General features: G+C 38.2%; 1 protein-coding gene across 1 annotated transcript; it reads right to left on the bottom strand.

The window, feature by feature from the left end:
- Nucleotides 1-1,468: 1,468 nt before the first annotated feature.
- On the bottom strand, nt 1,469-15,592 carry rab5c (RAB5C, member RAS oncogene family). The gene is made up of 6 exons (XM_042505002.2): nt 15,440-15,592; nt 7,526-7,864; nt 4,370-4,521; nt 4,030-4,152; nt 3,792-3,885; nt 1,469-2,752 (listed from the first exon to the last, which is right to left on the bottom strand). Exons 2-6 carry the CDS (start codon nt 7,689-7,691, stop codon nt 2,625-2,627), a joined length of 663 nt encoding a protein of 220 aa, XP_042360936.1. The 5' UTR covers nt 7,692-7,864; nt 15,440-15,592; the 3' UTR covers nt 1,469-2,624.
- Nucleotides 15,593-16,287: the final 695 nt, after the last annotated feature.

Consider the following 16,287-nt stretch of genomic DNA (forward strand, 5'->3'; position numbering starts at 1 on the left):
GCATATCACTTTAGAAGGACTGCACTGAATCAAAATAGAAAAACACGTGTTTCTAACTTCCAATTTCCCTTACAGACAAAATGCATAATTATTTGCATCAAAATGAAATCTCCCCCCCTTCCTTAAATCTCATGTGGCTGGTGCGGGCAACTGTCTTCATGAGTGTTCAGTGCCCTCCAGTGGTCACAGTGCGTTACTTCATCTCTGACTACAGTACTTTATATTTAAAGATATTAACCAGTATATCCCACTATAATTGTGTACTATGGTGGAGATATCATGAAGACGTTTATAGTCGTGAATATTCACTAAAAGTCGGCACGGCTCGGTGGAGGTGACAGTAGACTTGATGCTATTCTTACGCATACTGCATATTTACTGTCCTCTTGCGGACAAAGTCATGAGCTGCAACATCATTAAAAATACATACTACCACTTCCGGTTGTGAGTTTTCAAAATGACTCAGAATACAAGCTTCTTTTTCTTTTGTGTTTTTTGCCAGACTACAATTATAACTTTGTGTATAAGAGCAGGAGTGATATCGATATTTATTGTGATTATTAATATTCTTTATAGAAATTAGTAATTGTGTTATGTCGTGTTATATGTCAGTATATCTGCATTATTGGTTTATTCTGTTATAAAACAAAACTCTACTCCATGTCACGGATTCCGATTAATAGCCCCGCAACAAATACTGCCTTGCTAACTTACCAATAGGATGCATATTAAAAACACTACCGTCATTTTAACCCTTTTTTTTTTTTTTTTTTTAAAAAAAAAAGCTAATTAGGAATGTCAATTAAGCCTGTCTTGAATAGATTTGAATAGATAAATTCAAGTACCATGAACTGACTTGCAATACAGATAATTTGTAATTAAATAAATTTTCAGGCGGAGCAATATTCCTAGTGGACATGAAAGCAACATGCCTGGCCTGTTGTGGGGATTATGGGTAATGTAGTTTATGGACAAGTAGTAAAACTCGAATATACCGGCGTAAACAAATGCCTTTTAATGTTTTCACACTGGTTAAATCTAAACATAAGTAAAATTATGCCACTTAATTTATATATTATATAGATCTAATTATAATATTTTATGTTTTCTGAAACTTGTTTGAATAAAAGATTATCAATCGTTTCACTGTTAGCTGACAAATGATTATTATTTGGATAAGGTGAAATGATTAAACAGGCATACAGAAAAGATACCTTCCCCTTGTTTATTGGTAAAATTACATTTTGTTTTTTCTCTTCTGTCTCCACCCATGATCCCACCCTCCCCACCCACCCCCACCCACCTAACAGCAGCGGCTGCTGTGCAGGTACTGTTGTGCTAGTTGTTGATGCCATAACAGGATGACAACACAGTTGAAAGCAATCCCTCCCTGATATGAAGAGTAAAAACAAAGAGAGAGAAAAGAAAAAGGAAAGGAAGCTGATGATAACATCTCAATTCACAAAGATGATGAGACAGAACCAGTGCATTTAATACCATAGATCTTCAGAGAAAAAAAAAAGATTAAGACATAAAAAAAAAAAAAAATTCATCACAAAATAATTAAGGTTGACAAAACATCCTGTAGAGATTGGGAAGATATTGTTTCGACAATAACTACTGATTGATTATAAACTTGAAAAGTCTGATACAAATACAGCAATGTTGTCAATACACAGTTGTGATTTTGGTCAAGAAATCTTGCTTTATGTTTTTATCATTGTACACTGATGATTCCAAAACATTACATTAATGCTAAAATTACTTATGGGTGACAATGTTAAAGTACTATTCACTGTATATGGTTTTATAACATAGATGGATGATTGTAAAACCTTGAAGGCTTTAAAATCATACAGAACAGCCTGTGTCAAAAGAAGTAATAATAATAGTGATAACAATAACAATGTAATAATTCAATCTACACAGCTCTATTAAGAAGGAAATATCTGTCCATTCCCGTTCTCCTGTTAGGAACCTTCTCTCTTTTCATCTTTTCCAGGAAGCTCACCAGGAACAAGACAGAAAAGTGAAGGACTGCTGCATGCACCTGGAGTTTAAACAGCCTCATAAGACCACGATGGACATACTTATGAATTGTAAGGTGCATGAGAAAGCAGGGGGCAGAAGAGAAAGGACAGGGCCAACAAGCCTCTTTTTATTCCTTCCTGTTGCTTTCATTTTTTTTTCTCTCTACACAAACACAGAAACAAAAAGGTGAGCAAGATGGCCCTATAAAGTGCCATTGGTAATGACCGATTTTTTTTTTCCTTCTTCCACGAATGGGACCTTTTTTTTTTCCCCTCTAAAGTGATGTCAAGTGTCCATCATCATTAGAGAGGTCATGGATTGGCAAGTCCAGGGGTTAAAACATGATTCTGTAAATAAGCCTGTGGGTGGATTTCTTGGTCTGTTGGTTGGTTCAACCGTCAGAGGGGGTCTGGCAGTTTACTGGCCAGTGGACTCGTTTGCCAAACAGTTAATTGGTGCTGTTGTTGCTCATAGGGTGGTTGGTCCGACCGTGGTTTGGTTTGACCAATGGGGCATTGTTTGACAGCTGGCTAATATCTGGTCTGGTTGATCGAAGCTGTAGATTGGTTGGATCAGCTGACTCGTCGTGTTAGTTAGTTCCCGCCCCCACAGCACTGGCCGCTTCTGCCCTGTGGTGCAGCTTCCTGTAGGTCCACGCCGCCTCTGGCTCGCCCACCTGGGCCCGCTCCGCCCTGAGGCTCGTTCTTAGGAAGCTTCTTGGCTGTTTTGGGTTAGAAGAAGAACTTATCAATTTCTGCACTTAGGCAACAAATAACTCTTTTCATTATTGATGATTCTGATAATTACTGTTAAATTTTGACTCTTAAAGTGCAGAAAATAGTGAATATGCAAAGATATTCAATTCACTGTACTGCAAGACAAGAAAAAGCAGTAAGTTCTATCGTCTGTAACAAGGGTTGGACGATACGCAATTATAAAAATGCGTCCAGTTAAAATTTGGCAATACAATTTCTACAGCAGAAGATATATGGGGCAGGCCATGTAGCAGGTCAGGGCTGGTATCTCACATTTTCAAAGAACTTTATTTGTATGAGTCCTTGTTTTTAACTTAAAGTGTCGTCAAATGTGTTTCTTTATTTCATTGTTTACATGAAAAGAGTCAAATGTGATATGTCTGACAGACAGTGTGGTATGTTTTTTTCAAACTATTTCCTAATTGAGTTCCCACAACAATTACTGTATATGGATATTTACCGTTATCGTGACAGAAGATTTTGGCCTAATTACCTACCCGTATATCAAACTATTAAACATTTGTCATTTTACCTTTGATATTCTTAAAAAGAGCTGAAATTTAAAACAGAAAAATAATTGTTAACTATTTTAAAAATCGTCATTTCAATCAAAATCTATCAAAATCAATCATTTAAGTAATTTTTTAAGCAAACACTCTGGTTCCTGTGTCTGAAGTGCGAAGATTTCCTGTTTTTTCTTGTCTTGCATTACAATGAAGTGAATTTTAGGAGGTTTTGAGTGACGGTCAATTAAAACTGAATTTGAAGACTGCACCTTGAGCTCTGGCAAATAACATTCCCAGCATTTGACACGCACACACGCATGCACTTTTAATAAATAAATCATAAACATAAATTGTCATAATCAACGATGAAAATAACCTTTAGTTGCTGCCTAAAGTTTAACATTAACAGACTGACTGATAATTGCAGTTTTTTTTCTGTTGATCTACAGATCAATGAATACTGATCATCGTGTCCCTGTCAGTTTTGGGGAGCACTTACCTATAGCCATAAAAATCTCATTGACATTCATAGCAGTCTTGGCTGAAGTCTCCATGAAGAGCAAACTGTTGTCATCTGCATATGCTTGTGCTTCCTAAAGAAATAAATACAAACGGCAACAAATACATTCTCAGCTTATTTGAATTTATTCAAGAATTAATTTTAATAAATTTATTTTTAATTTATTTGTAAACTCTGACATCAGTCTGTAAAAAAAAAAAAAAAAATCCCGTTTTACCTGGAAATCTATGGCTCTCTTGTTGGCCAGGTCTGCTTTGTTTCCTGCCAGTGCAATAACAATATTTGGGCTGGCTTGTCGCTGGAGCTCCTTCACCCAGTTCTTTGCACGTGTGAATGTATCCTTAAAAAAAAAAACAAAGCATAAACATATAATGCTGTGCTTTTAAAGTTTAAATCCCTGACGTAACTTCTACATGTTACATATGACTGTCAGAGCAAAGGTCTGGAGTTGTCTCTTGAATTAAGCAATCATCAACCCAAACTGGAAGACAAGGGTTAGCAAACAAATGACGTAAGACAGTCATGGCAGATGTCCTGTCCTTGGCCATGTGACTTACTGTGTTGGTGATATCGTAGACCACGATGGCGGCCTGGGCTCCCCTGTAGTACATGGGCGCCAAGCTGTGATACCGTTCCTGTCCTGCAGTGTCCCAGATCTCAAACTTGACTGTTGTATCGTCCAAACAAACCGTCTGTGTGAGAAAGGCAGCTGGAAAGAAAATGACTCAAATCAGAAAGCTGATAGCAAATATTCAAGTTTAACAACTTAAATGAAATACAGGGGGCTATGGTGCATGGCACAGCACTATTCTGGCTGGTACTGCCTAGAATTACAAAAACAAGTAAGAAAACATGTCAGGAAAGGGTAATAATGCAGAGTCATGGAAATATACCACAGAGAAAAAAGAAATAATGTGTATAGTAAAAACATACTGCAGCACATAATGAGCAGGCACAAGTGCATACAACCTGCTTACTCAGCCGACTGTCACATGACAGAAACTGAGCACTCGCACATACTTTAAAGCTTTGTAATCTTTGACCAGGCATGTAGCTGACCACAAGGCTCAGTAGAATATAAAACATGCTGACTCGTTTGGTGAGTGCAAGCACTGAGCATCCTGTCCCCACATCCTACAGCCACATTACTCATAAAACATCGGAAACGTGGAAATGAAATGTTGCTTCGAAATAAGGCAAAAAGGAAATGAGACAAAAAGTTCTGCTGCTACTTCAAATATAAATGTCTTCATAGCATTAAACCAGACACATAATCTCAGTTTACCAGATTAAAGCTGTACTTGGTAACTTTTATTTTTTTAAAACACCATATTTGCTGAAACTGTTACTATATCTACAAAGCACAAAGTGAGACAGAAAATCTGTGAAAAAAAAAATTGCCCTGCCGACTCTACTGTCTTGTAGCACTTCAATTGGCCTTACCACTAAATGAAAACAACCAATGAGAGCGGAGGAATCTGTAATGCAGCTGTAAGTTACTGCTAGTGAGCTGCAGTCAAACTGTCAAACTAGATAGTGCTGAGCAAACATCAAGCAAACTGCACTGCCTATTTCTTGCTACAAATGTTTTCTGAAACATATTTTAGTGTACTGTTACGCTGTAAAACGAGAAAGTGTGCGACCCGGCCGCCATGTTGGAAACAGTTAAACGAAGTGCCGAGCCATGCAGTCAAAGACTTTTCCTTCACATCTGATCAGGGCTGCCTACTTTGACAGTTTGACTGCATTTCATGGAGCGACTGAAATGATTGTTTTTGATGGTTTGTTTTTGGTGCGCTGTGATAGCTTCTCGTTAGCACCATTAGAGGCAGTTGTAAGAGGCACTTTTCTTTTTTCGCAAACTATCTGTCTTGCTTACTTCTTTAAGAAAAAAGTGATAGTTCCAACAAATAGGGTACATAATTATTTTCATAAAAATTACCAACTGTAGCTTGAAGTCTACCATTACAGCTGAAATAATTAGCAGATTATTTAATTTGTTAATTCATTATCCATGACTGCTTATCCTGTTAAGGGTTGCATGGAGGCTGGAGCCTATCCCAGCTGACATTGGATGAGGGGCGGGGTGCACCCTGGGCAGGTCACCAGAGAATCACAGGGCTGACACATAGCGACAGACAACTACTCAGGCTCACATTCACACCTATGAGCAGCGTCAGAGTCACCAACTAACCTAAGGTTAGATTAGGTTAGTTGATTAATATCAACAAAAATGTAACCGATCCAGTTATTTTTCAAGTCAAGAATGTCAAACGTTCACTAGTTCTTGCTCTTCCATCTGCTGTTTTCCTTTGTTTTACATCAATGTTCATTAATTATCTGTCAGATTTAGACTGTTGTTCAGTCAAAACAAGCAACTTGAAGACGTCATCTTGGGCTCTGTAATCAGCAGATTAATCATTAATGAAAAGTTGGATGCAGCCCAAGATCCTAGGGACACAAATAATAAGCAATTTCCTCAACTGATCATAAACCACATTAATGATCAATAATAAGTTCATCAATAAGTGTTTGTAAGGGTTTTAGACTTCACACTTATATTTCAAGTCAACTTTGAAAAAAGGCTGCACTGATCCAAACCACAGCCTAAGTGTTTCAGCGTCTTTATGTAAAAATATGAGTATACTGTATGTACATGGTAAAACATATTAAATGCAGCATGTTGAAAAAAAAAGAGCAAATTATCATTTACGGCAATAAGCTGAAGGACTCAGACACTTCTGAGAGTTGAGACTGTAGGAGGTCAGTGGGCGAGAAGCAACGAGCGCAGTCTCAGAAGTCAGCAGCCCCACTTTAAATCTGTCACTGTTGTTTTCCCAGCTGGAAAGAGCACATACACTCAACATCCCAGTTAAAAGTTTACTCCTGAAGCCCTCTAGCTGCAATCACCATAAAGCAGAAAAACAAACACATGTAACCACCACACTGCAAAACGTCAAAGATACAGATTATTATATTCTTGTTTTAAAATGTAACAATACTCTTTCACCAGCTTCAGTGATCTAAAGGAGGTCCAGGAAATCCCCATTGTTGTCTCAATTCCTTCCTGTTTCAATTCACCTCGCTCCTCCGCTGAAGAACCGGTGTTTACAGACGACAACCTAAAGTCATTTTCTGTCCATTTGCAGCTCTTTATTGTCTAAAAATATTAAGAAATTCAATTTGTGTCTGCAAATCAATATTTATGTCTGCCATGTGTGAGGAGCTCGGTGGCTTAAGGGGGAGTCAGGTGATCAGCTGCAAAGAACTGGTTCTGCCACTCCTTCCCCTGCACAGGCTCTGACAACAGAAAAGATTAAGACCTGCAAGCAAGCAGTTCCTCTGTACTGGCAGAGACATGTTTTTTTCTGCTTCAGCATTCATGCTTTGTCCATTGACATGCTGAAATCGTTTTAGAGTGAATACAAGAAAGTAGAGTAGTTCTGTAGAGCCACAAGATACACTTATGAAAGTAATACTTTCTTCACAAAACAGAATGAAAACTGGACGGGTCGTGTAATAATTCTGTTATCATTGTTTGGGTGTGAAAATTCATATGAAAGTTTTGTAATATAAGTTTCAAATCATTTAATTTCTACCCTTTCATCCCTTTGAGCCATGAATTACAGCTGAAAAGATGTACAGCTATGATGCTGTTAAAGCATAACAGAGAGCAGATGCAATCCTGGTAATCAAAACACAAAACCCCTCACCTCCAATGGTGCTCTCCTGGTACTCGTGGAACTGGCCTTTGACAAAGCGCAGCACCAAGCTGGACTTCCCCACCGCTGATTCCCCCAACAGCACGAGCTTAAACTGGCAAATCTTGTTGCTTGCTGCAGTGCCGTTGGTTCGTGCTGGTCCGCCTCGCCCTGCCATCGTGCTGTGTTGAAAATCTGTAGAAAGAAGAAGCTGGAAGAAGAGGGAGGATGTCTGGTTGACTTTAGGCTGGGGCTTGGTGCAGGGAATGGGTGAGGCTGAGCTAGACAGGGGGCAAGTTCGGATCAGGCAGGTAGATGTGCCAAAGGAAGAGGAGACCTCACCAGTGGGAGCTGGAAAACACAAAGCATGCAGAATGTTAAGTTTAACTCCGTTAAAACAATCACGTTATCTGCTGAATATTATAGTCAGTGTTGCCTTAGAAAAACAAACAAAGCTGAATTCTTTGATTTCCTGTGTCAGTGGTCAATAACAGTAATAAATCAAGTAAAAATATAGGTTACCTGTAAAATATGTCTGCACTAAAGCTTTTGTTTTAGCTAAGATTACCATCTGACGATTAAGAGTTTAAATTGTTGACATGCATCACACTGGGGCTGGGCCTCCACTTAAAGAGTTTATTATTTAACCGTGTTTAGAATAAACAAGTGCTAGAAAAGAGCACCCAAGTGTTATGTATAACTGAGCTTGTCCTAATAGAGTATGTTTTTTGACATGTGAATTAAATTCTTACTTTTTGCTTTGCTTTAGCTGCTTAAAAGAACTGTATATACCGAATAAACAAGCATGTCTAAAAAATCAAATATATAAATTATAAAAAGAAGGTGTCGGAAGCATGTGTACATTAAACAAAAGTAAAATTAAAGAAATTGAAAAGCTATATAAACTATACAAAAGAGAATTAAATATTGCCCAAACACTCCCGCCATGCCTAAGCCTCCACACACTTGTTCCTATGAGTCATCTCTGACAGATATCTGGCCACAGTCAGAAACCCTGACTACACGCTGTTAAGATCTTTGTGGCGGTTTCTAAGCAGCGATACCAAAACCAGGTAATGAAACATTAATCAGTGAGTCAAAAATAAAACATTTTTAACATTGCAACCTCTGGCAACCACATTTTTTTGCAAGGATTTAGTCTTCTTGTGGATTTTAGGTACTTAACAATCAGTACAAAGAGGAACCTGCGCCACAGGTTGTCTTCAAAGTTTCCACGGTATTTCATTCATTGTAACTTGTCCCACAAAAGTCACATATCTTCACATGATAACAGCATTCAAAGCCAACGCTTTCTTCTCTTAACTTGGGTCTGTTTTGCATACATGAAATCTTGCCCAATCTTTTTTTTCAGTTGGATGATACTCATGAGGTCAGCTAGCTTCTGCTTGGTCAAAGGACAGGAAACACAACTCAGCTCAAAGCAGGAAGTGAAGATTGCAGAAGACTTTTTACTGCTGAGCATGTAAAAACTTGGGATAGCCTTTGTGTTGTCACTTGGACAACTTAATGCAGAAACACAATGCATACTGAAGATAAGAGGAGGTGAGACTATTCCTGAGGGAGAAGGGAAATGTCGAGAATGAGGAAAACTGAAGTTAAGACGTCACCAGGGATAGTCTTAAGAGTTTGGTTGTACTTTTTCTCAGCTCGTAGCTTAGCCGGACTTAAGCTTCAGCATGTGACAGGAGATAATGGCTCTGACCATAAAATATTCAGAACTGCCATATTTCATTTGACGGTATACCAACCATGCTGCATATGTTCATTATGTGACCAAATTTCTGCTCTGCAGGTCTCCCATTATGTTTTGCAGTTTAAGTTGAGAAATCACTGTCACATAGCATTATGGGAAATAAAAACAAATACCAGCAGCCTGCTGCACAAACTGTATGTAAGTTCAAGCTTAGCCTAGTTATACCGTAAATTGTAACCAAGTTTTGATTCATGCATTTTAAAAATAAAACTGGTTGCATCACAAAGATAAATGACAACACAAGTCTGAGTAACAACTCATTAAACATGCCCGTAGGGTACATGTAAAGCATAAAATGTCACATAATTAGACTCAATAATCGTAAAACTGAAGTTCTTCTGCCACAAAGCATCTTTTTTTTTCATTACCTGCATGCTATTTTGCAACACATTATATGACACATTACATTTCAATATTGATCTAGCTTACTACTATGTGCAACAATGCCGAGTGGCTCATGTCAGTTTGAAATGTGATGCACACTTGCCTTTGTTATGACTTTATGTCGATAATAGTTAAGCTGTACCCAAAGTAGTCCTGGTGCAACTAATACTAGTAGCTGGATTAGTAACTAACTGGTGCACCTCGAGTGTCAACTTTTTGTCTTAACTTATTAGAGAACTTACACATAGCTGCAGCAACCCAGAGCAGTTCCTTTACCGTTTTCCCTTTTTACCAAATGAAAAACCAAGTTGGCTTTACATGTTGTGATTTAAGAAGTATTCTCCAAATTCAGCATGTTACTAAATCTGTTAACTTTTGATAAAGATTTTACGTAGGGTACATGCAAGTACTCCTTACACAACTAGAGCAGACATCATCAGCCGGGCACTTAAGGTCTCACTGGACTCTTTAACTAGCAGACACACACTGTCACAAGGCCTGGGAGAGCAGAGGGAATCCTTCACAGCCGCAGCCGTTGGAGAAGGAATAAAGGCACTCTGTTCACTGGGTCGCACAGTTAGTCTGAACTCATTTGATTGCAAGCAGCAGAGCCGGGCTCTCACCTGTTAAATTCCTCAATAGAGAAAGAAAAAAATAGAAGAGGGTAATTGAATGGGTCTTTGGAAACAGACCTCCAAAACACACTGACAAGCAAATGCCGAGAATGTGGCCTAATTGCTTTTCTTGAACAGAAGATGTGAAAAGAATGACATTTTGTAAACAGTTAGCCGGAATTTTATTATAAATAAGATATGCAAGTCATGCATGTACATTTTTGCAGAAAAGTAAGCCTTCATCACACTGACAACTTTAAAAATTGTTAATTTTGCTCAGTGAAATTGCTAAGGACAGTTGGGACAAAACAGATGGGTAATATAGACCTAGAGCAACAACGGGCCAACAAGGTTTCGTTATGAAGCACAATAATTTTATATTTGTGGTCACTGTTTTCAGTTTTGGCCAGCACAAATATATTGTACTGCAGCCATTCATGGAAGGAATACAGTGCAGGGGGGTTTAACTGACAGAAAGAGTCGCCTATAGAAGATAAAGCAGAATATGTGTCCTGTGTTGATGATTTGTTTTTGCTACTAATACACTATTAATAGAAAAATAAACATTTGCTGTGTCCTAATCCATACCCACACTACTCACATACTAACTGATGTTGTCAACTGTTAAGTGCCAAAATATCAACATTGATCAAAAAGTTAAAGTGGCTGTCTATCATGCAATCAGAGGCTCTTTGTTGCACTGAGACAGACCTGCACACATCTTAAACAGCCTGCGACAGTCGCTTTGATGGCATCCCTAATGGGCTCTGAAGACCTCCACAGGGAAGTGGGTCACAGAGAGACGGTGGCACATGGGTCAGTGAAAGGGGGAGGAGAAAAGGCAAGAGGAGGGAGCAGACTAGAGGGAGAGCCTGTGAAATATTCATCGTGGCCTCCTGTATACTTTGCTGCAAGCATGATATCCAAGCACTTAGCAGAGATTGCAGCACATTTAACACCTAAATATGAGAACAGGTGCACAAATTAAATGACTACACAGGTACACACAACTTATGGCAGTGTTATTCAAATTCAAAACCTGTTTCAAAGACTGTTTTTAAAAAAGCCAGGCTATTTGAAATATAAAGATGCTTAATCAAGACCTTTGTTGCTATTTTCAGTTGGGTTGTATACTGCCTGCTGTTGTCTGCCTGTTGTCTCTTTGGGTGCTGCTGGACTTGATATTCACGATTATCCTAATAATGGAAATTCACCATGACTAACTTATTGTGAGTGCTTTTTTTTTTTACCACGACCTGCAATAGAATTGCATTTGTTTCATCTTTATTAATGATAGTAATAATGAGTCCTAATTTTTTATTTTGGCACTTCTGGTTCCGTCATCTTGAAGTCAGTGGGTTTTTTGAACAGGTTTTTGGTTAGGTACCTGAAATAATGTCAAAGGTTAACACAGGCTTAAGTGACTTTTAAGTTTTGTTCTATGACATAAAGAACATCAGTAAATACCCTACTCGTGAATATTGAAGCCTTGATGGTTCTTTAAAAAGGCTGTTGCTAGCATGTGGTTAAATGAGACTGTGGAACGACATCATGGTGAGCACGGCTTTACAGCCTTATTGTGGTTGGTGACATTAAGTCATGCAACTGCAGTGTAGTTTGTTGATTGCCTAGCATTAGCTTTTTACTTCTGGTGATTGCATTTAGGCTTCAAAAATCCTAAAATGGAAATCCTTCTAAACGAGTGCACTCATCAGTAATCCAATGGAAAGATCCCATTGGATTACTGATGAGTGCACTCGTTTAGAAGCTTCCTTTTTTTGCAATATTTAAAGAAGAAAAATATCTAGTTATTTTTTCCTTTGCAGCAGGCCACTCAATATAAAATCTATTGCAGGATAAGTTCTTTGCAAGGAACTTAGGTAGCTATTGATTACAAAAATAGGCTCAACATATAATTTGCAAGCTTAAGAGAGCACATGTAATGAAAAATATGAACTCAGTCACACATTCCTTTTAAGTAGCTTTCAAACAACCTTTGCAGCTGGCGTCACTATTCCAGTTTTAAGAACACAGGCTGGGACTTGTGCTGCTCACTTAATTTTAAGGGTGGGGTCCTGGAGGAACTGCTGGTGTCTGATATGAGGGGCTGTATCACCATCCTCCTTTTGTCTATTACACCAAATGGTCAGGCACTTGCATGAAAGCAGCAGATTTCCATGTAACTGCAACCAATGAAACAATATATTTAAGACCTAGACATTACTGGTGAAAAGCTTTCATGTGTGACATTTTGCCCCCCAGACAACAACAACAAAGACACTGTAACAGAACAATCCTTGGGATCTCTAATGAAACAGGAAATGCTCCTGATCTAAGGTAAGCCATTCACCAATTTAAGTTTCTAATAAAGAATGGCTTTGGAAGCAGTGACAGGGAAACTGGGGACGCAACACAGGAAAAGCAAACATGATACTCATCTAGCAGTTAGCCAGGCCAATAGGAAATCACAGGGACTTCCTTTTCTTGTGACTTATGTGTGAAACACTCCGTACCCAAGCAGACAAATATAGCAAATTCATAGGTTCAACCAAATCCTGTACCTCCCTGTGAAATAACAGCAAAACATTCAAAACTAAAACTGTTTACAAACTGAAAAATAAATTAACAATAGTAGTTTAAGGTATCAAGTTACATAATTGCTCACCAAATTACCTTACAGTATAGACTAAGTCTTGCAAAGTTTTCCTATCTAAACATGGCATTTGAAAATCCAAAGGAAGAGATTATCTTACAATATCTTCCTTTATGCATTAAAATCTAGTTAAAATTAACACAAAATCCCAACTGCACACATGCATGCACTCTAAGATATGGTCCCACAACTTGCCTTTGTGCCCATCTTGTTTTTTTCAATGAACACCTTTAATGAATCATAAAAAAATGTGCTCCTTTCTGCAGATACAGAAAATGTATGGATGGCAGCTCACCGCCACGGTCTTAAATACATATATGCAAGACCATAATACACTTTAGAAAACTAAAATACATCACTAGGCCCTTGTTTTCAGTTCAACAGTACTGACCTACAATGTCAGACAGTGCTGAGACATAGCCTGAATAAAAAAAAAAAAGATGAAGGGTGTCCTCAAGAAACAAAAACACAAATATTATGTATACAGATGGGGGACAAATTCATAGTCCTTCTCAGGGCGTAAGGCTGGTTCTTCGTGATGCGTCACCACTTTAGAAGGACAAGGTCCATATGCCATAAACCTGGCGAGAGCTCAAGCAAGTAACAGTAAATCCCTTCTCTGTCTCAAAGGTCCAGGCTCTGTTCCCCTTGTTCCCCCATAAATAGGAGCTATGAAGACACATACATGTGCGAATATATTCCCTGTTAAATGTAAGGAGACACACGTGCAGACACATTATAACATATGCAATGCAAACTGGCAGAATTACAACACAGATGCTGTCAGCAGTAATGACATCTTTATGACACTTAATGTGTGAAAGTACAAGCTTGCTGGCATTTACTGGCCTGACTGTGAGAAACTGTGAACCCATGAACTACCTCAGATGAGTGCCTAAGTTAAAGCATCAAGGTAAACTTGTAAATTCCAACATTACAATGATAGCAATTCAAAAGAAAGTTAAAAGCTGTCAAACAACATTTTTTAATGTATACCTTTTGAAAAAAAAAAACAAGTAGCTTGAAAGTTACCTGTGACTTCAGGGTAAAAGCAAAATATTAGCAACTGGATGGACTCAAAATGAGCATAGCAATGTCCTACTAAACGTGTGCATGCCACAAATGTTGTCATTTATGGTTAAGTTTAGATTAGATTTAAATTTTAAAAGTCAGTATGTTAAAAATGTTTACCTTTATCTGGTTGAGACAATGTTAGCTTTAGCAGAGTGATAAACTGACTTAATTTGTTGGAGACAGGTTTGCTGTTTGATGATATGAAAATCATTTATCAGCTAATGCATAACCTTACTAACCCAAATATGGACCTTCTCAAGTGTGTACATTTCCTTTCAACATTAGGGGAAAACACATAAAAGGGTGGGTTTGGGTGTCGTCTGCCAGAATATTTTGAGCATCAAACACAAATTTGTGAATTTTGGTGGATTTTCATGCACTAATTTGTTCCTTTCCTGCATCAATTGTTGATGTAAATGTATTTTTTTTTCAAAATAAAATTCCACTGCTACTTTCATGAGGGAGGACACATATAAAAATGGGTGGTGTGGAGTCCTCTACCAGAAATTTTTTAGAATCAAACATTGAACTTTGTGAATTCCTGTGGAAATACGGGCAACAATTTGTACCTTTTCTGTATTAATTTATGGTGTAAACGTAACTAATTTTGTCAACACACAAATCCTTCTTTCATGTTGTATTGTGGAAATAATTCCTACTTCCAATCCAGATGCACTGGAAGAGTAGAGGAGCATCAGGTGACAGTATTTTAGCTTTTTAAAATTATTTTCACATTTTAAAACCTGCACCTATGCTGGTTAACAAGGGTAACATAAAGTTATCGTTAGCAAAGGTTAGCCGGCCAAAATAAAGCGAACGCAGTCAATTACTTAGCGTGAGAAAGCAAAATAGTGACTATTGTTATTAGCACTTTGCCAACTAACGTCGACAAGCTAACGTCAGTAATAGACGTTATCGGTTGCTTTAGCATTAGCACTAGCTTGCTAGCATGAATTTTCGACAGAAAAACTAATGCTAAACTCTGGAAATTGAAAGTTGAGTCCTGATACCGTGAGCTAACGTTAGGTTAGCAGCTATAGCCCAGTGTCGAAAACGTCATTGGACAACTTTCCTTTTCTCGGCCCCACGTCGTCAGCTGTTTGACATTTGACAAAGTCGGACACTCAGGTTTGTTATTGTGTCTGCTGCTGGCTTAAACATAATGGCATATGCTTCTCAGTCATTTTCGCGATGAGGCTTTTTGGATATGTTAGGTTGTCTCACAGGGCTAGAAACTCGTAGCCTCTGTCGATCCTGTCTGATGGACATTTCGACTGAACCCGGACTTACTGCTTGGCTGATCGTTTGACCAAAATTTGACAACGCGTGTATAAATACGGTTAACAGCTCGTCGACAGAAAAGTGCAGCATGCGACCAGTGTTCCTCTTTACCCCCATGTTCTCTTATTTCAACTGGTTGGACTTACAGTACTTTTTCTTCTTTCGCTGGTCTCATCGGCGGCGGCTGTCTTCTTCTTCTGAGGCTCCGGCCTTCCTTTCCGGTTAGCGATTTTTCCGGGAACGTCCCACTTTTTGTCAGCGGCTGTCTGACCAATGACAACAGCAGTCTGCACGAGACACCACTTTCTGCTGCAGAGGGGAGGCGTGCAGGGACTCCCAGTGACTGTCTGAAATTACAAATGTACAAATATTGCACCTAGGCAAATATTAATCCACAAGGTTAATTTTAACTATTATTTATATGAGTTATGATTAAAAATGAAAGCCTTTACAAGCATCAGAGCCTAAATAGGCTTCTAATAGTCAGCTACATTTTAAGTTGTATTGTAGTAAGTAAGCAAGGTAAATACACCTAGAAATTCTGGAGGGACAGGTACATTCAATTGTATACTGGATTCTGGGTAAACTCTGTTGTAAATAAATAATGGAGAAAAGTGGTGAAATATAACTAGATACATTTATCCAACCGTACTCAAAGGTACAGTTCATCCCCCACTCAAAATTACATAGGCTATCTTTCCTCATCTTATTCTTGCATATTGATTGTGATGTTACTGTAATTTATATTTTGTATCAATATGCAGCCAGCCAGTAAGGTTACATTTGGCTTGATTGTTGATGTCTGTTTTCATTTTTTCATGAGTTCTGGCCTTTGCTTTGTCTGTCAAAGCCCTTTGTAGACAGCTGTTTTTAAAGGTGCTCAATGAATAAAGTTATATTATAATTATGATAATAATAATAATGATAATTATTATTATTTCTGAAAAATCTTTCTGGACCAAATAATACATTGTGTATGAAACTGCTCACAACA

This window comes from Plectropomus leopardus, chromosome 18 (assembly GCF_026936395.1).
Source record: "Plectropomus leopardus strain MGB_pleo_1.0 chromosome 18, ASM2693639v1, whole genome shotgun sequence".
NCBI lineage: Eukaryota > Metazoa > Chordata > Actinopteri > Perciformes > Serranidae > Plectropomus > Plectropomus leopardus.

Bases quoted from the DNA above. Each gene is read 5' to 3' on its own strand.
- rab5c (XM_042505002.2), bottom strand. From the start codon at position 7,691: ATGGCAGGGCGAGGCGGACCAGCACGAACCAACGGCACTGCAGCAAGC. The intron at 4,522-7,525 runs GTGAGGGGTTTT...TTTTCTTTCCAG, and splicing joins CCAGGAGAGCACCATTGGAG to CTGCCTTTCTCACACAGACG. The intron at 3,886-4,029 runs GTAAAACGGGAT...TTATTTCTTTAG, and splicing joins AGAGAGCCATAGATTTCCAG to GAAGCACAAGCATATGCAGA.